Source organism: Orycteropus afer, unplaced genomic scaffold (assembly GCF_000298275.1).
Source record: "Orycteropus afer afer isolate SDZICR_OR568_19922 unplaced genomic scaffold, OryAfe1.0 scaffold00041, whole genome shotgun sequence".
Lineage (NCBI taxonomy): Eukaryota > Metazoa > Chordata > Mammalia > Tubulidentata > Orycteropodidae > Orycteropus > Orycteropus afer.
In genome coordinates this window covers 505,053-528,102 of record NW_006921628.1, presented here as the reverse complement: position 1 = coordinate 528,102, position 23,050 = coordinate 505,053, and the positions used below count along the sequence as shown (strand labels likewise).

Here is a 23,050-nt window from a genome sequence, read left to right as displayed (position 1 = left end):
ATTTACTGATTACCTGCCATATAGCAGGTATCATATTAAGCATGGGGGACCCAAAGATGAAGACTACTCAGTCTGTAAACTTGAGTAGCTGCTCATCAGCTAATGCAGAGACAAGGATAGAGCAGTACTGAAAATGATACTTCATGACAAGCAAACAGAGGGAATGGCTGCCTCCAGCTGCGTTGGGAGGGATGATGTCAAAGAGGAGGGGACATTTCAGGCAAGCCTTAAAGAATGATGAGGTTGAAAGAAGGGCTTTCATGAAGAAGCACGTGGGCATACAAAGGTCCAGCATGTTCAAGAACAGTTGGTTATGAGACAGGGAAGAGGGAACAACAAACAGAGAGGGGGCTGGAGGAAATGAGGCAGAAATGTAAATGGGACCAGTGTTTGGTGGAGGGCTTAAAAAATGTGACTAAGTAGTAGGTAGCCAGTGGCATAATTTCATTACAAAGGAGCATGCTCAGCTTTAGGTTTACAAAAAGAGTATGTGTTGGATAAAAGAAAAGGGGCTGAGGCCACAGGCAGGGAGATCATTCAGAAAGTAGTCACAGTCTCAGAAGGGGGGACAGCAGTATAGGTTTGGGGGACTTGGAGGTGATTACTGAAATCCTAGGGGTGCGGGTGTGCATTTTACAAGGTGAGAGCAGAAGCCCTGATACTGAAGGTGTAGGCTGAGGAGATCGAGCCCATGAAGAAGCCCAATATAAAATTCTAGTTATAGATAGGAATGCTTGGTCTCAAGTGTTACTAGCCATTAAAACAGATCACCTGGAAATCATATGATCACCAAAGAATTGAAAGGAAAGTATCAAATTTTCCTCCCAGAATATGGAGAACATATGCTAGGGAGATTGCTGGGGCTTTATGACAGAGTCTTACTCCTATCAGGGGCTTGAAGCAGGAAGCACTGACCTGGGAGCAGACAGGCCCAGGTGACCCGGTGCCTGCCATGCATCGGCGCTGCCGAGAAGCCCGAGGACAGCACCCAAATACTTTCTTCTTCCCTCAAACCCCCCTGTTCTTTACTTTCCCTAAGCTCAAGGGCTAGGAATACTAATAAGATGTCTTAGAGATACAATCAAGATCAAAACACTTTAAGAACTAAGACTTGGGAACAAAGTGTGGCTCTCTGGAGGAAAGTTCACAACTAAGGCAGGCAGCCTGGCCCAGAACACACACTGGACAAAACACCAGAAAGATGGCATATGGAAGCCCGAGGAGCGCCTCAGACAAACAGGACCTTCTCTGACTCCACAGAAGTGCTCTTTATACCCATTAGAGCCAGTGCTTTGGCAAAGGACTATCCTGTTAGATTTCCCTCCTTGGAGCAAAAGCAGCCATTGGAAAATTCCAATAGCTTCCCCTGTGGTAATGGATGGAAAGGCAAGGGAAACGGGGCTTGTTTCTTACCTAAATTATGGTCTGCTTTTCAAAACTCTATGGGGACATGGTCAGCTTCAAGTAGAAAGCACAATCTAGAGTGCATGAGGTCAGTTCCCAACTGGTGGACTTTCCCTTGGGGAGCCCATACAATGAAAAAAAACCGCTTGCTTTTCCTTCAGTCTTTTTATCTTTGCCTTCCTATCACCTTCCTGTCTCGTCTGAGCTATGCTAACAGACAGCTCTTCCCATGAAATGAGACTATATCCTCCATCACGCCAGCTCTCTTTCCTACCTCCTACCTCCCTCCCTTGTAGCTTGTAGATTCTGGGTCATGTCACCTTACTGGACCTATACTCTTTCCTTCTAAATGTGTTCTCTCCTAGCAGGCTCCATTCCTCAGTCAGGCTCCCTAATTAAAATGAGTCCTCAGGATCAGGTTTCTTATCTGTTTTCAGTCCTCATCCCTCAGAATGCCTTCTCACCTACCAGTGAGAATTTTGGTTAGCTTTACTTTCTGTATTTGTATTACAAAGCAAATTGTACCGCAACCTGTCGTCTCTCCTAACAGGGATACTGACAAGATGCCTCTGGTAAGGAGGCCCCTTTTCAAAACTCCTCATAACACTGAAAGACTTTCCTGAGAAGAAATTGAGGGGCCAGGGTTTCCAAGCCTTTGGTCCATATGGCCTTCTCAGAAGATTCTTCCTTCTGCAACTTTTACACCACCATTTCTCAGCCCAACTATCCCATGGAAAGAGGCCTCACTGACTTTATGTGGAATACCATTCACTTAGGTTTGGTTTGTTAATACTGAAGAGAAGAATAGGGAAAAATGTCAAGAATAGTTATGAAGAGTTTTTTTTCTTGGTGAATTGATACTCCCCCACTCCTCCAGGCACATAACAGTATAAAATCAACCTACCTTGGCTTCAGTGAACATAGCAACAATGCTTTTCAAGTGTAGAGGTGCTGTAATTGTTGTTTTAAAATTTCTCCCAATTGTAATCTGAGGTTGTCTTACATTACCAAAATATCTTACTAAGTAAAACGACAAAGAAGCATAATTTCTAGTGGAAATCACTCATTTAAACATTCTGATCTCCCACCGCTGATTACAAACAAGCTACTTATTTCCCCCTTGGTATCACTCGATCTGCTCTCCTGCCACTGAACTCTCCTTGGTTTGGAATCAGCAATTTACTGGGAAGAGCAGTCTGCTACCAGATAATCAGGAGCTCTCATGGTGTAGTGGTTAAGGCATTTGGCTGATAACCAAAAGGTTGGTGGTTTGAATCCTCCAGCCACTGCAGAAGAAAGATGAAACAATCTGCTTCCATAAAGATTTATAGCCTTGGAAACCCAATGGGGGTCACTATGAGTTGGAATCTGCTCGATGGCAGGGAGTTTGGTTTTGGAGTTTGGTTATCAGATAATCAATGCAACGGCCTGCTAGAGGGTGTGTGCACACAATCTACGTGCACACACATGCACACTGTGGGTAAGTGTGCTTTCTCCTCAGCCCAGGATAAGCTTTCAAAAACTTTGGAGCTTAATCACTAGATAGGTATCAAGGAAATGTTCTTACTGCATTTCTCAAGTACTTTCAACATTCTTACTTTACAACCTTTCCATCGGTACAGACAAATATCGCTCAGGGGAGTAAAGGTGAGAGGGAAGCAAACCAAACTCTCAAAGGAAATTAAGATGAATTTGGAAAAGGAGGAAATTTTTATGAACAAAGATATGGACAAGTCACAGTAAATAACATCTGGCCATGCATAAAGTGCCAAATTTGACCCCACTGCAATCACCCCAATTAATCACTTACTAATGTCCTTTCTTTTTGGTCCACAAAGATCTGATACAGATTGCACAGAAATTAATTCAAATTAAAGAAAGGAACAATTTTGCATTAGAATGCCAGGCAACTCTGGAGTAGTTGAAACCAACCATTGTATAATCTATGTTAGTGTTATCAGATGCTTTACACACAGTTAAGCAAATTAACTGGGTCACTGAACTCTGTCATTCTCTAACTCAGATAGTTTGGGGCTGTGCTATATAAGAAATTGAGGGTCAAAACTCCCACAGCTCAGCCAACGTTTGCTCCTCTCTCTCAGGATTTAGAATGAGAGATCATCATTGCTTGCTGATGATGCTAATAACAATGACAATGATGATGATGATAGTGACAGCAGCAGTGACTGACACTTCTGTAGCATAGCACCACATGCCAGGCAGTTTTCTAAGCACTGCATGTGTAATAATTCTTTACTTCTCACCACATTTCTATGAAATAGGACTGTTAGTATCCTCATTTTACAGAGATACAGTATGCTAAGGACTCTAACACAGCTTAATAAATTTCTTATCTTGCTTTGGTTTAAATTTTTCCAAATTAAACAAATGGAAGACTTTGAAGCAGTCGAAGGGATGCTGATTTCTCACTTGGTATGGGTGGGAGGTCTGTGGCTGATATTATAACTCCCATAAAAGGTATAAAGGATGCTATAGACCAAGAACAAACACAACCAAAGACTGCAGGCTAAAAATCTGAACGTGAAATCAGGGCCTAACTCTATTCTTTCTGATGGTTTATGTTAAAAATTTACTCTTTCTCCAGGGCTCAAGTAACTCATTATGTTAGAAACTCATGTTTCTCTCTGAAACAGCAGATCATGTAGTTCTAGAAACAGCAACTCAGATCTCAAAAACATCTCACTTTTGCAAACTCCCGACCTCCTCCTCCCTCCTTCTTCTTAGAATTGTTTTCATGAGGTTTTGGTTTTGCAGATTTATTTTCCTATATCTATACAGATGCTCTAATCAGATTTTAAAGTTCTAAGGTGATAACCCAGTTAGCGACTAGAGCAATTCCGCATAATTCAGTAATGTAACATAAGACTAACAGGAAGCCGGCACTTTCCTGGGGGATGATTCAGCAAAAAGACTTTGAAGAGAAGGCTCAGCAACTCACCTTGGGTTTAAATGCAATGACTTTCAAAACCATCTCAACGGTGAACACCCCAGTGAAGACCATGTTCAGGATGTCCATGGCATCATTAAACATCTTAGACTGCTCATAGTGCTGTGGATGAAGACAGAGACACAGTTCTCAAATGCCCATTCCAGAGACTTGGCTGCAATTTGACAGACTTGTAAAGAAGGCTCCGCAGGTCCCTGACTCCCTGCAGGTTTCTTTTCTCAGATATGGAAGCAACCTCCCAACCCAGCACCCTCTCCCTATGATTCAATTAGACCAGTACTCAAAGGTCCTGTGGCTAACTCCCCACAAAGTACAAAGGGTCCTTGACAAGATGAAAATGGATGGGAAAATTATGATCTAATGATAAAGGGGAAAACTACATCAATATTCTCAAGTAAGTATAAAGAGAATTCACCCTTCTTCAAGCAGTGTTTATATTTCAGGCCTTGATCAAGACACTACACAGATACCATCAAAATGTCTGTGAATAAAGGCAGAATTTGGTTATGGATAAATTGTGTGCCATTTACTGTAAATGGCTTTAACATAAGCACCAATTTAAGTTTTCCTCAGCACAAAACACTATCAGCATATGGTCCTTCTCGTTCTTAAATTAAATTTTTAAATTTAAGAAAGCAGATAAAAAATTGATCATTGAGGTGTGGTGGCACAGTGGCTAACACATTCAGCTGCTAACCAAAAGGTCAGTGGTTTGAACCCACCATCCATTTCATGGGAGAAAGATGTGACAATCTGCTTCCATAAAGATTTACAGACTTAGAAACCTTACAGGGGAGTTCTACTCAGTTCTATATGGTTACTATGAGTCAGAATTGCCTCAATGGCAGTGGATGGTGACTATCCTTAGACCCAAAGGCTGTAAGTGTTCAGTGGTAGAATTTTTGCCTTCTCTGTAGGAGTTGCTGTTGTTGCTGGGTACCATGGAGCTGGTTCTCACTCACAGTGACCCTACGTACAGTAGAATGAAACAATGCCTGTGCCATCCTCACAATCGTTGCTATGACTGATGCACTGTTGCAACCACTGTGTCAATCCATCTCGTTGAGGGTCTTCATCTTTGTCCCAAACCCTCTACTTTACCAAGCATGATGTCCTTCTACAAGGACTGGTCCTTCTTCATAACATGTCCAAAGCCTGTGAGACGAAATCTTGCCATTCTCATTTGTAAGAGGCATTCAGGCTGTACTTCCAAGATAGATTTGCTCATTCTTCTGGCACTCCATAGTATATTCAATGTTCTTCACCAATACTGTAATTCAAAGCCATCAATATTTTTTTTTTCGGTCTTTCTTAATCATTGTCTCACAGGCCATGAGGTGACTAATATGGGTTAGGTGCACCTTAGTCTTCAAAGTGAAATCTTTGCTTTTTAACACTCTAAAGAGGTCTTTTGCAGCAGATCTGCACAATGCAATATATCATTTGATTTCTTGACTGCTGCTTCCATTGGTGCGGATGATAGATGCAAATAAAATTAATTTCTTGACAACTTCAATGTTTTCTCCATTTATTATGATGTTGCTTATTGCCCTAGTTGTGAAGACTTTTGTTTTCTTTATATTGAGGTGTAATCCATATTGAAGGCTCTAATCTTTGATCTTCATCAGTTAAGTGCTTCAAGTCATCTGCACTTTCAGCAAGCAAGGTTATCATCTGCATATCACAGATTGTTAATGAGTCTTCCTCCTAATGCCACACTCTTCTCCATGTAGTCCAGCTTCTTGGATTATTTGCTCAGCATACAGATTAAATAAGTACAGTGAAAAGATACAATCCTGATGCACATTTTTCCTCCTATGCAGAAGACCTAGGTACAATTCTTGGTCAAGAGCAGCCACCCTTGTCTGTCAGTGAAGGCTTGTGTGTTGCTATGATCCTGAACAGATTTCCCCACACCTTCCATCTAAGATGAACTAGGAATAAAGGCTGGGGTATCTCCTTCCCAAAATCAGCCAGTGACAACTCTATGGATCACAGTGGTCCAATGGACAACCTACCATGGAGATGGTACAGGACCAGGCAGTGTTTCATTCTGTTGTGCATGGGGCTGCCATGAGTTGGAGGCCACCTTGAGGGCAGCTGACAACAACAGCATCCTTACACTCATTTTTTAGACAGCACTGAGGGTAGCTTGATTTGTCCAAGTTCCTAAAGTTAGCAAGCAAACTGGATATTGATCTTGGCCTCTGCATCCTGTCCTAGTGCAGTATCTACTAGACAAAATAATTTCTGAAAATGTTCACTGTTAATATCATGCTGTAATGAACTTGGTCAATTAAAGTGAGTTGCATCATTTGACCCCAATGTAAGCAAGGAGTAGCTGCAATGCAGGCCAACTGTTGATTCTTCATGAACTAGGGAATTTTCCACCTCCATTCTGAGAGCTCCTTAAGGATAAGAATGTGATAAGAATGTGACTTATTGGGTGTTGACTCTGTATCCCAGAGACAAATAACTATCACAAATTACCTAGCTTGACTGACCCTTCACTCTGAGGTAGGTACAATAGACAGCCTCATTTTACCAAAAAAGAAAGCAAGGTTCAAGGAATTTAAGTAACTTTTCCAAGGCCATACAGCTGGTACAGAGTAAAAGTAGGACTGAAATCCCTATCTAACTCCAGAGCTTGAGTTCTTAATCAGTACCTGGCCACAGAAGGTCCACAGTAAATGTTTATAGAAATGAATGCCACACTCAGGCTCCACAAAAATCTCAGGTACCACCATGCTTGTACAGATGGTCTCATAAACACAAGAGCAATTTTAGATTCCTAGCACAACAACTGTTAACTAGGGTAGAGCTCTGGACAAACCATAGCTCAGACTTAGTAGAAAAGTGAACCTCATCCTTTTGCAAGTAGGGTGACATTCCACCCTCAGAGTTTGGGGCACGTGGCTGTGCAGAACGCCCAGGCTTGTCACCACAGCTGTCTCCATCTTTACCTGCATGGCCAAGCAGAGTGTGTTGAGCATGATGAGGACAAACATCATGTATTCGAAAGGCGAGGAGTTCACCACGTACCAGAACTTGTACTGGTAGGGGTTTTTGGGGATGTATCTCCGCAAAGGACGGGCTTTCAAGGCATATTCAACACACTGACGCTGCAACGGCAGAAAAGAACAAAAACAGGGTTTTGAACACTTTTATGGAAGGATGACACAGTTCATGTCTGCTCTGAAAGGGCCAACTCAATACCTACTGGGAAAGGCCCCTGAAGGATGCTGAAAACTACTATGAGCAACCACCCTTCTTCCCACTGGCATCTCTTGGAGTCACTGACAGAGGATCCCTCTTTCTGCACCTCATCTGATCTTCACAGCAAGCTTGGGGGTAAAGAGAACGTCCATTTGGCCTCCACTGTACTCATTAAAAAATTCAAGTTCAGAGGTTTTACCTATCTTGCCTGAGAGCCTACAGTGAATAAGCAAAGGAGTGAGGACCTGACTCAGGCCTTAGGACCTCTTTTGTTCTATACTGGTAGATGATGTCTCTAGTTGTCATACTTATGCTGTGTTCCAGGAGAGGAAGCCAAGTGATGAGAGGCACCAAAATCCTCAAGAACCAGAACGGGTGGCCTGACTTGCTGAGGCTGGCAGCCCCCACCACTGCAGGACTGGCATACACAGAGCACTGCTCAGGAGCCAGAACATGTTAACCATGACTGTCTTATGGTACACTATGTATGTGTCCATCCAGGAACGTTTAAGGCTAGGGCCCTTGTCATGCTCATCTGACAATCCCCTGCATACTGTTAGGAACAATGGCTGAATTGAATGTGGTTGAGGCATAGCCGGAGCATTCTCTTTTCCCACTCAGTCATGGGACTAAGGCCAGTCAGCAAGCTCAAAGGGAACTCCAGCCCAGAAAGCCCTCAGCTCAGCATCAAGGTCCTGCTTGTTCTTAGACAATACACCTGCTATCCAATGCCCTGGTTGGACTCTCAGTTTTGACTTCAGATGGGAACCTGGTCCTGCTCTGACCTCCATACTGACTTCAGGGACCACCTATTCAAGCCTGTTCTGGACCGCAGATGATGGAACACTTATAGCTCTGGTTAGGCCTGGCTGGCCTGGGCCTGAGTCTTGCCCTGACACTCTTTTTCCTTGTGTGGGCAAAAAGCTGGTCTAGGTCCTCTTCTGACTGTCAGTGGTGGAATCCAAAGGGATGCCTTGACAACTCAAAGTAGTTATCTTTCCACAAGCCATGCAAGCACCGTCCTCACACTTCCCTGAGTGGGTACAAGTACAGAGTGCCTCATCCTGCCTGGGCCACTTCCCCTCAGGAAACCCAGGTTGGCATATCATTCTTGCCCACTAGATCATCATCAAAACAGATACTACCTAGTGTGTGTGTGTGTATGTGTGTGTATAGGGGAGAACTCCCAGAAAAGAATCCAGATCTCACAGACTCTTTTTAGAGCCAAACTGAACAGAACAACTCCTTAATACCCTCCACTCAGAAATAAGGGACCAGGCCCTGGATGCACCCAGTTACCTAACAGGCGCAGGTAGAACAGGACTGAAAGAGGTCTCTGGGCTTCTTCACATTATACTGTAGTCAGAGCCAAAGGCTCCTACTTTTATTGGACTGGTTAAAACAAGGTACTGGGTGTAAACAGTGAATGATGCCACTGCTACCTGAGTCCCAAGTTTAAAGTTGGTTACTTTCTCTGTGGTGTTATAGGGTACTTCCTCAACTCAGTGGTTCTTAACTAGGGGCAATTTTACCCCTCACTGGACATGTGAAAATGTTTAGACTTATTTTTGGTTGTCATTTTGGTGGGAATACTACTGGCATTTAGTAGGCAGAATCCAGGCATGCTGCTAAACAGCCCACAATACACAGGATGCACACACAAAAAAAACTATTCAGCCCAGAATCTGAATAGTGCCATGGCTGAGAAACCCTGCTCTAAGTGGATATATAAGACTGTCTCCTAGTAGAGACCATGGAAGTTTGTGTGGGTGTCTCCTGGTCCTCCAACATAATGCTGCACAAAATTCTAGGCTGTCACTGGTAGGTCATGACCACAAAGTTGACCTAAGCCTTCTTTCATTTCCATCCATAGGTCTGGGCATAGATTTCACAATCACAAAGTCTAATATGTATCTGGAAACCTGTCAGCAGTGAGGACTCAAATGACTCAGAATGTGTTTTCAACAGGGCCCAAGCACCAGGGACAGACAGCAGGTGGGTGCTTCTCTCTGTGCATGGGGGAAAGCAGGCCAAAGAGAAAGCACTCCCTTCTTGGTCAAGGGATGGAAGTCCAAACAGCATGTGACTTTAACCTGATTTTTGTCCAGCTCACAGTTCTTATACTCTTTTTCTCCCTGCTCCTGAAATGTAACGATGACAAAACCCACAAAGATGTTCATCATGAAGAAAGCCACAATGATGATGTAGATAATGAAGAAGATGGAGATCTCCACACGGTAGTTGTAGATCGGGCCGATGTTCTCGCCATTTGAGTCAATAGCTTTATACAGCAACCTGGAGAGCAGAAAAACTGAGTGAACACCTGCCAATCCTACTCAGCCCAACAGCCCAGCCCTGCTGCCTTCCCAGCATCTTCCTTTTCTGCACTCCTTCTGTGAAGACTGATTGTCAAACTCCTTGCTGGGAGCCAATTCCGAGGCCAATGGATATATGCCAAGCCTCTAAGATTTCCCTCTTAGGGTCAGTTCTAGTCAGCCCAGCATCTAGAAGAGGAATCACCTGGGGTATGTTATTTGATTGACTGCCCTGAGGACGGAAAACCAAAGACTTCACAAACATTCAGTAACATTCTTTTCGATTCACAGGTAGAAGAGAGGAAGAGCATCACATGTAAGAGACTAGTGGAACTGAAACCTGTGTACACACTGGCAGAGATAATAAACAACCAATCAGGGCATCTACAACAAAGAACTAAGGGAGGTTCTCCAAACTGGAATATGCACTAAAATTAGATATATGCTCAGCAGAACTCTTAACAGGAAGAGGGAAATTACTGTGACACCTCAAATTTCATTCTTATGTAAATTCAACACTTCGGGGGGGCCTCCACTCATGGTTTTACTGTGCCAGGTATTCCCATCTTCTCACTTAATCCTCACATTCATCTGGAAAGGCAGACATAACTATCATTCTCATTTTATGCAAGTTTTAAGAAGGAACTATGTGTGCAAGGTCACACTTTCTTAGTGTCAGAGTCAGGAGTTGAGCCCAGTTCCTCTGAATCCCAAGTCCCAGGTTTGTTCCATTATCCCTCATCTACCACCATGATTTGCTAAATCACAGTGGTCAAAACCTGAGGCTGTAGTCAGAGCCTCTACAAAGTGAAGGATCTAACTCTATGCTTCTCTTCTCCCAGGACCAGTTCTCTAAAGAATACGCCTCACCCTTTACCTCACTTGAACACCCACAAATAGCCCTGACTCTCACATGCATCCAGAGAGCTCCCCCAGCTCAAGAGGATCAACTTTTCCACCTTTTGCAGTGCCTGTGGGCACAGAAACTTGACATTTAGGACTCACATGTACATATATGTTCTGATGGCATGAGCTGGGAGTGTTTGGGAGACTTCCTAGGGCACATAGGGACTTCATATAAAGAAAGGTATGAGAGACTCTCCCTTGTGTATTCTACTTTCCTCCTTCTTGCCACTTTTCTGACTTTACCCTTCAAATTCCTAGCCACTCTATTCTGCACATCTGTAACACACCAGACCCTCCATGTCTACATACCTCTGTTTCTTCTACACAACATTTCTCACAGAATTCTATATCATAGCATGTTGCATGAGGCAGATATCAAGAGCACATTTTATGGATAAGTGAGTGAGTACATCAGTGAAAGAAATGGTACAACAGCAATAGTCCATATCTAGCATGCATTAGTACTCAATAAGTACCTGTTGAGTGAAGGAATGAATGGATCAATGACTGGGTTGGGATACTATCAAGACTCTCTTAGGAACAGTGGAATGGTAGCTTTACTTACATGAGAGGTCTCATGACAAATGGGGATTCCCCATTCCCATCCAGAGAGGCTCCTCAGGAGCTAACTGAGAAGCCTGGGACCTATATCATTGCTGCTTCAAAATGACAAAGATTAGTCATTTACCTAATCATAAGAGGAGTGCCATGGGCCAAAAAAGGAGGCCTGGTGTAGCAGTGGTTAAGCACTTGGCTGCTACCAAATGGTCGGTGGTTCGAACCCACCAGCTGCTCTGGAGGAGAAAGATGAGGCAGTCTGCTTCCATAAAGATTTACACCTGAAAACCCTTTGGGACAGTTCTATACTGTCCTATGCTATGAGTCAGAATTGACTCAATAGCAAAGGGTTTAGTTTTTACTTTATGGACCAAGAAGAAATCAACAAATGGACCAACGTTAAAAAATCACAGGGAAAGACTGTGGAGCACAAAAGAAATGGGACTCATTCAATAGACATGGCTCAGCTCAGAGTAACCCAAGAAGCAAGTAGGAGACAGAAGCAGAGAGGACCCCAGCCCCAACAGCCACCTTGTAAGATTACATTCTCTATACTTACGCAGGCCAACCCTCAAATGTAGAGACTGTGAAAAGTGCCATCATAGCAGACAGGACATTGTCAAAGTTGAAATCACTATTTTGCCAGATCCTCTCACGAACCACAGGGTTATCGACCTCCCCATCCTTGTAAAGAATGAAAAGCCCCCTAGAGATGGGAAAAAAAAAGTGTGGTTTGTTCTGGCTTCAAATATGAAATGTAAAAACCACATTAAATCAGTCATGTCTGTCCCAATTTCCAGCTCTAGGCACCACCACTCTACCTGCCAGTCAGGCCAGAGACCTTAGCTTCATACAGTCTGCATTTCTCCTTTTCTCACCCTGAATTTCATCTGCTTGAGGGTTCAAATACCCATCAAGTAACCACTAGTGCAAGATGTAGTCTCCAGAACTAAAACACCTAGCATCTGTCGGTTAATAAATGAAAACTATGGGTGGGAAACAGCGCTCGTATGCAATGGTCCAAAGTGTACTCCAAAGAGTGAAAAGCTTCAGCAATGGATAAATCCATAAGCCTTGGGGAATGAGTCCAGGTATAGTCTTACCTGTATTTTAATCAAATTCTTTCTCTTCATACTAACAATATTCCCACTTTTCTTTTCCAAGACAATTCCATACTTCTGGGACACAACATTCCTCATAGAATTTCATTTGTGGAATAAAGTCAAGAGAAAGTCCAACATCTTTATTTACAGATGAGGAAGCAGAGGCTAGGGAAGGAAGGGAGTGTCCCCGTACTACTGTGGTACTGCTCCACTCCAGGGGGTGCCACCATGCCACCGCCTGTGTGAATGGTGGCCCTGGAGTCGCGTGGTCTACAGTTAGCTTTGCAACTGCTACTCCTGGCACCACACCATTTGCTTACAAAGAACCCGCCAAACCAACATGGTAACGCAAGCGGCTAAACTCGTACATCTTTAGAGAACAGGGAGATATGTACTTCTCCAGAAAGTTTCAAAACTTTAAGTAATGGTTTCCATGTCTGCCTTAATACTCTTCTAGACACCTATTAATATGGAATGTGACTACATTTATCACCTTTTTTCTCTGCCCATTCTTGTGAATGGTAATATGGCCAAAATGTGTGTAGGAGGAAGCCCAGAAAATCTGCCAGAAGAAAGTAGCCAGTTCCTGAATACATGAGAGGTGAACTTCAAGTTCTGATTTGTGAGAAAATCCTCCACATGGATATGGGTGGAGTTTGTTGGGGCATTTAATAATGTCAGTTTTTTCTCTTTCAGTTCACAGGTTCCATACTAAACATTTAAAGTCACGAACTGATCACATAAGCCTCTTCTCTTTCCTACCAAAACCTCCAGAAAAATCTATTTGTTCCATTTGTTCTCCTGAATTTCCCATTCTCATCTCCAGGGGACTTACCTGCATTCTTCAGGGTTACTTTTGGCTTCATCTGTGCAGCGATAGAACTTTCCCTGGATACCAAGCAAACAAGCAGACAGATGAACAGTCTGTAGGCTTCTCCCTAAAAAAATCAGCTGCAGTGTTTAGGCTTGAAGGTGTTCCCCTTTACCTTGAACAACTGGACCCCAATACAGGCAAACATGAATTGGAGAAGGGTGGTGACAATCATGATGTTGCCAATTGTCCGGATGGCCACAAAGACACACTGGACAACATGCTGGGGAGAGAAGAGTGAGGACAGCAGGGAGGAACATGATTTTCCTTTGTTATTTCAGTCACAGCTATGTTAAGGTTCATGAACACTGCCAAGAATTTCTATGTTTACAGTCATTTTCATGTCATATTCCAACTTTTCAGTCCCTTGTACTTTGCTTTTCAGGTAGTTAAATGGGAATTACGTGTGGGTCCCTTCTTGATTTCCTCCAAAGAAATGCTACATATGCAGCATAGTCTGGCACACAGGCCCAAAAGGTGCTTTCCACCCCAAAGAAAGACTTCAAGCTCACTCACTGCCATCGAGTCAGATCCGACTCATAGTGACCCCTCCTTGGGTTTCCAAGGCAGTAACACTACGGAAGTAAATTGCCCAATCTTCCTTTCGAGGAGTGGCTAGTAGATTTGAACTGCCAGACTTCTGGTTAGCAGTCAAATGCCTTAGGCACTACGCCACCAGAGTGCAAATCCTCTGGCCTTTTGTAACACACATGAGAATCAATTTCAAGACTAAAATAAAGGTAAAGAAAAATTACTAATAATGAAAAAGTAACAAACCATAATTAAAGAATAATAATTAATAAAAAGAAAGCAACAATTTAGAAAATGCTCTCTGAATAGAAGTTAATTGCTTAGAAATTTCCTTTTCACACGTGTAACCCAGAGACTCAGCCCAGTTCCGTCCCAGAAAAGCCAATAGTTACAGCTAACCCCAACCTAAGAAAGGCCAGCCTAGGGAAGAGGAATCAAAACCTTAAGTCCTTTTGCTCTGTTGATTGCCCTGAGGGGCCTCAGGACCCTTAAGACTCTCAGAATCTTCACAACAGAGATAGCACTGGATCTAAGGAAAAGAGAAGAGGCAGGGGAGAAAGCAGAGTGAGTAATGACTGGATAAAATACACTGAGATTAATTATTTCACTTGACCTTCACATTGATACCACTACCCAACTTGTGTGAGACACGTGTAGAGCTGAACTACTGTCTCTCCATGACTTATATATCATTACATCTTCCCATCCCAGCCCATAATACACAGTGCCTCCTAAACCAAGCCCATGGACCCTCACAGAGGCCGATTTGGTGCAGCTAACCTTGCCAGAGACACAATTTAGGAATTTGTTTTGTTCTTTTTATTCAATGTAAACACTAGGAAGTACTTGGCTTTTAGGCTTCTGCTGCTTCTTTTAAGTTTGGAAACTTGCTGCAGTGCTTTGGTGCAGGGCCTTCTCTAGCCTTCAAGGAGTTCATCGTCTGGTAGAAGAGATGGGCAACTGAGACCCAGTGTGGTATGAATGACAGTAGGGATAAATGCAGTGTGCCCTTTTAAGGGAAGACAACCTTGGGAGGAGCCTGGGAAGGCCTCCAGGGCATGTGCGGTCCAGGTGAGTCTCAAAGGCACAGTAGGGATTGGCTAACATATAGGAGAAAGGTTTCCAGGCTGACAGAGCAGCATGTGCAAAGGCCCTAGATGACAACAAATGCAGCTCGTGTATAGCACCACTAACGATTCACTGTGGACAGAACATATGCTCAGGAGTAAGTAGGCAAGGCTGCAGTTCAAGAGGGCAGGTGAGCCTAGGAGTTTAAAGGAACTACAGAGATATAAATGAAATGTCCTTCCAAGCTATGACTGTCTGGCTCCCTCCCTACCCCTGGGCAGCAGTAGAAGGTAAGGAAGACTAAATGGGGGTGGGGTGGGGTCCCAGCCTTCTGAGTGGGGAAAGATTCTCTTCATTTACCTTTAACTTAGAGGTTGCATGTGTGTATGCTTATGCTTATATGGGGGATACTTATGTCAGTGCCTGAGCAGGAATGTTTATAAGCCAGCAGGAAAACAAGGCCATACCTGGATGCTCTTCCCCAGAAACGTGGGTATAGTAGGCAGACAGTGCTCAGCCCTGGTTACTCCCCACCAGAAATACCCAAATACCATGAAAAAGGAGCTGGAACCCTGCTTTGCAGCCATGGTCCCCTTCTAGCTTGCCAAAAAACAAACCAAACTCACTGCCTTCGAGTGGGGTCTGACTCATAGTGACCCCTCCTTGGGTTTCTGAGTTGGTATCACTAAGGAAGTAGAATGCTTAACCTTCCTTCCAAGGAGTGGCTGGTAGGTTTGAACCACCAGCCTTCTGGTTAGCAGTCAAATGCCTTAGGCACTACATCACCAGAGCTCCGAGCTTAAATACTGTAAAGGCCAAAGGAAAGAGGTCATAGGAACTGCTGCATCCTAGAGATCAAGGGGAGTTTAGAATGTCTAAGCTGAAAGGGCCCTGAGAGACCATCTAGTCTCAGCCCCTCCTGTAGAGACAAGGAATCAAAATCCTGAGAGTAAAGGATGCCCTAAAGGTCCTGGAGCCAACCCCTGGAGGAACTGGGACTGAACTTGGCTTTCCTGCCTTCTAGTCAAGCACTATTTCACCCTCGACTGATAACAAACTTCACAGATGGCAATAAATTCAACCTGGCATGAGCACACACAAAAAAAGTAGAAAGAAAAAGAAACATAAGAAAATAACTGATTGAAACTCAAAATACACAAAAGATCAAGTTTACTGGTCTGATGGAGCTTGGTGAAACCCCTGAGACTAGGGCACCTAGTTATCCTTCAGGGCTGGAATTGAACTCACTCCCGTAGCTTCCATCCAAACTATAGTCAGGCATATAGGGTGAACATTTACACCTGGTAGATATACTCCTTAGAGCGATCAATCATGAGGGAACAGAAGGGCAGTAGCAGCATATGGAAACAGCTCAGAGGGCAGGAATGTATAGAAAAAAAGGACAGGGAAAAGTTAACTAAAAGGAGGAAGCAGGAAGAGAGCTCTTGCACTGTGGGGATTGAAGTCAACGTCATGAAACAAAACGTGTATGAACTGCTATATGGAAGATGACTTTGCTCTGTAAACTTTCACCCAAATCACAAAAAAAATTTAAAAAAGAAAAGAAAATACAAATTGTCCCAATGCTTTCTGGCATGGGAATGAATTAATAGTCCTTGGATAACTAAATACAATGATCAAAATGATACCCAGCCTTTAAGAATTGTTAAAATTTCTACATAAACCATCCTGCCCAATAGTTCCAGGTACATGCGTATACACACACACACACACACACACACACACACGCACAAACACAATGAATACTCACTGAATCCCAAAGGACACCAGAGACACGCCAACAACCAGCATATCCAGCAAATTGAAGTAGTTCCTGCAGAAAGCTCCTTTGTGGAGGAAAGCTCCGAAAGTCGTCATCTACATATATATAAGCAGAATCGTGTGGGTCTGTTGACTATTTTTCCCCCCAGGAGAAAAGAAACCTAAGCTCTTTACAAAACCTTGAGGAAAACATGACTATTAACAAGTATATATTAGGAAGCTGGAAATGTAAACTAATAGGGGTGAGCCACAGAAAAATTTATTCATACAAAAATGGAAAAATGGCAGTTTATTTCAGGCCCATTTTTAAAGAAGAGAGAGTTTTAGACTTTATAACAGTGATGGCAGATTTCAAATGTGAATACATTATTGGCCTGTCCAAAGAGCCCTGTTTCAGGAGAGAATACATATGGTAATATTCATTACAATGTAATTGTCACCCAGATAACTCAGCTTCCCTGGCAAAATGGTGGCTCCTGGATTCTTTGTGATCTAGTAGAGGTTACATTGATCCAATTCAGCCTTCCCAGTGGGGCTAGAAAGAGCACTGGAGTCCAGAGCACTCAATGGTTCTATTTACCAGACACATGCATCATTTTCCCCATGTAGACATCTTGCTGCACATCCCATCCTTAGCAATATGCCCATTTAAAACAGCACCCCCCAAGCCTGGTTACTGCTAAGTGCAAAGTATGGCTAGGAAGCCATCATATGGCTAAGTCAGTCTCTTGCTTCCTAGTGACATGTCCTGTAGGTAACAAGGGCACACAGGTGGGTGCTCCAGTGAGGTTTCTATTGGCTACAAAAAAAAGAGCTTAGGAAGAATTTCCTTAGAGTGAAATATCTAGAAGTCATTAGTTATTAAAAAAAAAAAAAAAAAGGTGGGGGTGGGGGTGGGGATGGGAAAGGGAGGTTGAGGTAAGTATAGAATAGTTGAGAAATAATTACATTGAACTATTTAAAACTGCCAATATCCAACTCTTTTTGACCTACATGAAAGCAGTTTCATATGGTTTAACCAAATAACCAAACAGCCCTTGGAATTTTCCCAAGGTCACCAGGAACCGCCATTTCAGATGTCAGAGGTTTGGTGATGAATCTCCCTTTTCTGACTCCTCCTTGTTCTAGCCTATTTTCCACTCTCTGAAAATACCTTTCAAATGGAGAATGGCTCTTAAGAATTAAGTCACTGAGGGGAAAAAAAAAAAAAAAAAACACCACCAAACTCACTGCCATCGAGTTGGATCCAACTTACAGCAACCCCTCCTTGGGTTTCTGAGGTGGCATTTTATGGAAGTAGATTGCTCAGTCTTCTTTCCCAGGAGTGGCTGGTGGGTTTGAACCGCCAGCCTTCAGGTTAGCAGTCAAATGCCTTAGGAAGCAACTTTCTCGCCTTCTTTTTAAATAATCCTATATCTCAGCTCCCCAATGTTCAAGAACAATCATACTCATTTAGCACCTTACAAATGTGGAAAATGAAATAAAATCTCAATCAACCAGGCTGAGTAGACTATTTCCCCATTCAGTTTGAGGAGGAGAAGGCAAATCCCAGAAAAAGCAGCAGCTGGTCTCAGCAGAGAGGGTGAGTGTGTCTACAGCTCCAGCCCTGTGAGTTCTGAATCCGTGGTCCTTGTTGCGAGACCACCATCAGAATCTGGTCACCGGCCTGGCACACAATTCTCACTTGGGAGACAACTTTCAGCCAAATTCAAAAATTCTTTTTTTCAAAAAAGAACTTGATTTTTTAGGAGACTTTTAAAGAAAGGTTTATACAGAGGTTGGCTGGTTATTAGTTGGTTTTTGTACTGCTTTCATCACCAAGAATGAAAAAATGGAAATAAATACCCAAATTCCTGATAATGTTGAGATTTCATTTTATAGAAGATTTTGTAAAGAGCCCAAGTTCCACAGTGGTCCTAAGATGCACACACACACAAAAAAAACAAAATGGTTTAAGGAAAACTGTGGTTAAAAGTATTGACTTCCCAGCTTGTCTCCCTGCTGGGGAGCCCTGATTGCTCTAACAGTTATCACAGGCCATGTTTTCACTGCAGTGACCCTTATCTTGTGGTAGTTAGTGAGTCTCAGGGTTCCCAGGTTCTCTGCTGTTGGTTTCTCAACATAAGAAATGAACTCACCCACAGGGTAGCCTTCATAGCCAGGACATGAACCACATGCAGCAACTGTCAGGTCATACATGGGCAGTACATTTAGGCCTCCCTATCCAAAGGAGTTCTGGTGGCATAGTGGGTAAGGCATTTGGCTGCTAATCACTAGATTGGTGTGGTTCAAACCCACCAGCTGCTCCTGTGGGAGGAAGATGAGGCAATCTAATTCTATAAAGTTTCCCTCGGAAACACATGAGGGGCCACTGTGAGTTGGAAAAGACTCAATGGCAAAGGATCCAGAAGATGCTCTTTCTGTTGTTTAAATGTAAGCCCATCCGTTAAAACAGAAAAAAAAGCTCGACACAAATAGACTCAAGTCTATTCCTTGCAAATCCTGTTGCAAGAAAATAATGTGTTACTATTTTAGGCCACTGAAAACATAATTCAATCAGAAAAATGAGAGAAGAAATATTCCCTTCATAGGATAAATGCTTTTCCTTTAACTCTGATGCCTGGAAGGGTGGAAGAAAGTTCACACATAGTGATGTATTCATTACCCATTGACAAATGTCAAAGGATATATATACATGTACTTTTTTTTTTTTTAAAAAAAGAGCAAAATATAATTCCCAGTTTCATGAAGCAAAAGTAGCTCCTACATGCATCCAAAGGTTAAAAATAAACAACAAAAATAAGTTGGAATAGTCCTTTGGTTAAGAAAAAGTTTATCTTTTTCACAGAAGATATTAAAAAAATAAAAAAGGACAAAGCACTTCAAACTTGTTTCCTGTGTATCACACACAGGAGTAGGCCCTTACACACACTGCTACATAGCCTGTTACCTTCAAAATGATTTCAAATGCAAAAGTACCAGTGAAGACACAATCTGCATAACCTAGTATCTGGAAGGCAAACAAAGAATTGCAACTATTATTGCTACTGCCACTTAAGACTATGTGAGGATCAAAGAAAAATCCATTACCTTTAACAGGATTTCAACAGTAAAGATGGCTGTGAAAGCATAGTCAAAGTAACCAAGTATCTGCAAGGTACAACACGTAGAAATGAGAAAAAGGCATAGGGATAAGCTTTGACAGCTAGATGCACATGGGCACACCCCCCACAAGCAGTCAGAGACCTGTTCTTCCAGGATTACCCTGCTACTCTGGAGTTAAGTATAGAGATGCTTATAAATGTCCTAAATTGGTCCAATTACAGCTCTTCTTTATAACCAAAAAACAGCACTTTGGAATCCTTACCGCCTTTATGCACTTATGCTGACTCACTTCCCAGGCTCATGTCTTTGACAGACAGAGGCTCACTTCTAAAAGCGCTTTACTAATAATCTTTTCTCCTCAGAGCACTCCATCTAAAAATTCCTTGTGGCACCAGATAAATTAGAGTCTTATAAACATTTTGGATTTGTAACTGCATCTTTGGCTGAATGAAGTATGTTGTCATCCAGCTGAGCTTGAGATTGGTGGAGATAAATAAAGACATTAGTGGCATCAAACTGAGCCAGAGGCCTCCCCCTGTCCCCTTGTGTTCCATTTAATTGAGGAGTAAACACTGTCCCCCGACCACTGTGCCATGCTGGATAAGTCTGCAAGGCACAGCTGTACTTACCATCTTCCTTCTGCTCATTGCTCTACATCTAACACTGCTCTCCTCAGACTTTGGTTTTTACTCCACTGGGCCCACTCAGAGAACTGCCTGACTTGGCCTTTAAATCAACTCTAATAGCAGTTCTGAAGATACTATCTGTTATCCAACCAAGCTACCTTTCTTAATCCTTCTTGGATCCTTGACTCTCCTCAGAGCCATGAAGAGTGGGCAAGTGGGCCAGCAGGCAGAAATCTTACCACTCACTTGAGGCTACTACCAGCGAGCTGATGAGCACAACACCCTCAACCACAAAGATGTAGCCAAGACTGTCAATAAAAGAGACCCTCTTGGCTGCTTATCTTCATGAAAACTATGTTCTATGGCTTCTGCTCTAGGGTTCTGAAAAAACTGAAAAGATCAAAGTGGGAAGGGGCCATGGAGACCACTCAAGTCAGGGGCAGATGAAGCAGTAAGCATGGTACATACTGGCTTAAAGTCAGCAAGGAATGCTGTGCTTAATCTGTAGTGAACAGTATCACCTGGGTTTTACCATGCCAATGATGTCATTAAACTCAGGTGAAATTTATTGTTCACTCTACAATAGTAAGTAAGCAAAATTAGGTAATCTGTCCCTAACCTAATAGATGTGAATTCTAAGGACAAGGTACCTGCCCAGACCACATGGCCTGTTAGAGGCATTGCTGATCGAGGAGCTCAGCCTCTCAAATGCCACTCTAGAATCACAGGGCCCCCAGTGTTGAGTGTGATCCACCAGAAAGTAGTCCTTTATTGCTTCTTTTACAATAAGGTGAGGACCTGTGCTTCAAAGCCCAGCTTTCCTCAGATGAAGTTTTCAGAGGATGTTCATTTCCCCAACAGTTTCTGCTTCTGGATTTGTAAGTTTTGCTTCAATGCTTTTGAGTATTTGTGTTTCTGACCAAGTAATGAAAGGTATTTTCCAGTACACTATCAGGACCCAGGCACTTCCTCCCTATTCCCTCCTGGGTCACAGTAAAGCTATCAATGTTGAAGGCACTTGTGTAGTCAAGAAAAACACTGCTGCCTACAAGTCAACAAACTGGTGCCTGGGAGTCAAAGTCCTAAGATTTTAGCAGTTCTGTCTCCATTCACCTTCCATGCTTTTTTATACTAAGAACTCAGCCAAGGTTAAAAAACAAAACACTGCAGTGATCTAAAACTAATACACACACACATATGTGCATGTATTAAAAAGGAACAACAATATTCTTGGGAAGCAGCAGCAGGGAATTAAACTAAGAAATTAGTATGATAATACTAAGACTGTGAGGTCCCAAAGGAAATTAACTGTCAATCTGTGGTCCACAGTAGCTCTTAACCTAGGCTGTCACCTAATGACATTTTTTTTTTTTTTTTCCCCCTAACATTTTCCCCTTTGTGTCTCATTTTCAGGATGAGACTCAATGACCTTAGAGGTTTCTGTTCCATCTGAATGCTCAGATGGAAATAGCCTCAGGAATCTCAAACAAAAGCCCTAATCTGTGAAGTACAGTCTTAGGCTCAGGGGCCTTCCACTTCACATCAATACCAACAAGCCACCTTGAGAGAAAATTCTTTTTATCTTCCTCATATCAGAGTGTGTGATTTATCAGTCTGATAGACTGGATTTGCCAAGCTTCAAAACCAAGAGCACTAGAGACAGAAACATGAGACTCTGTACTTATGGCAAATTCTAGGGCAGTGATTTAATGATTTGTGTTAACCCTCAAATCTCTAAAGATCTGATTACACAGAGAAGCACAAACAAGGCAAGGCAGTGACAGCTGATGGCCTCCACACGTGCTGAGTGTTCCCTCTCCTGGGAGGCTTCCTTGACACTATCCTGAAGTTGCACTGCATTATCTAGGCCTTCTGAAGCTATCTCTTCTTTGGATTTCTTAGTATTTAATTAGCTGAACTGGTGAGATGGGACTGCTCAGGCAATAACTAATATACATACAAGTTTCTTTCCAACATGGATGCACAGTTGTTAGGTACCATAGTGTCAGTTCCACCTCAGTGACTGTATGTACAACAGAATGAAACACTGTCCAGTCCTATGCCATTCTCAAAATTGTTACGATGCTTGAGCCCATGGTTGCAGCCACTTTGTCCATCTATCTTGAGGGTCTTCTTTTTCCTTGACCCTCTACTTTACTTAGCACGATATTCTTCTCCAGGGAATAGTCCATCTTGACAACATGACCAAAGTACAAGAGACAAAATTTCACCATCCTTGCTTCTAAGGAGCATTCTGGCTATACTTCTTCCAAAGGAGATTTGTTCATTCTTCTGGCAGTCCACAGTATATTCAATATTCTTTGCCAACATCATAATTCAAAGACATCAATTCTTCTTTTGCCTTCTTTATTCACTGTCCAGCTTTCACATGTATATGAGGTCATTAAATACCTCGGCTTGGGTCAGGCACACCTCTGGCTTCAAAGTGACATATTTGCTCTTTAACACCTTCAAGAGGTCTTTTGCAGTAGATTTACTCAATGCAATACATCATATGATTTCTTGACTGCTGCTTCCTTGGACATTGATTGTGGATACAAGTAAAATGAAATCCTTGACAATTGCACTCTTTTCTC

General features: G+C 42.7%; 1 protein-coding gene across 1 annotated transcript in view; it reads right to left on the bottom strand.

Moving 5' to 3' along the window:
* Window positions 1-23,050, bottom strand: part of CACNA1D (calcium voltage-gated channel subunit alpha1 D) — a 515,670-nt gene that overhangs the window by 71,657 nt on the left and 420,963 nt on the right. Inside the window, exons 22-30 of the mRNA XM_007937239.2 lie at window positions 19,813-19,872; window positions 16,712-16,818; window positions 14,314-14,401; window positions 13,457-13,564; window positions 13,306-13,358; window positions 11,927-12,073; window positions 9,682-9,883; window positions 7,336-7,494; window positions 4,364-4,474 (exon numbers count right to left, since the gene is read on the bottom strand). Of these exons, the coding sequence (XP_007935430.1) occupies window positions 4,364-4,474; window positions 7,336-7,494; window positions 9,682-9,883; window positions 11,927-12,073; window positions 13,306-13,358; window positions 13,457-13,564; window positions 14,314-14,401; window positions 16,712-16,818; window positions 19,813-19,872 (1,035 nt within the window). The remainder of the gene's footprint in view (window positions 1-4,363; window positions 4,475-7,335; window positions 7,495-9,681; window positions 9,884-11,926; window positions 12,074-13,305; window positions 13,359-13,456; window positions 13,565-14,313; window positions 14,402-16,711; window positions 16,819-19,812; window positions 19,873-23,050) is intronic.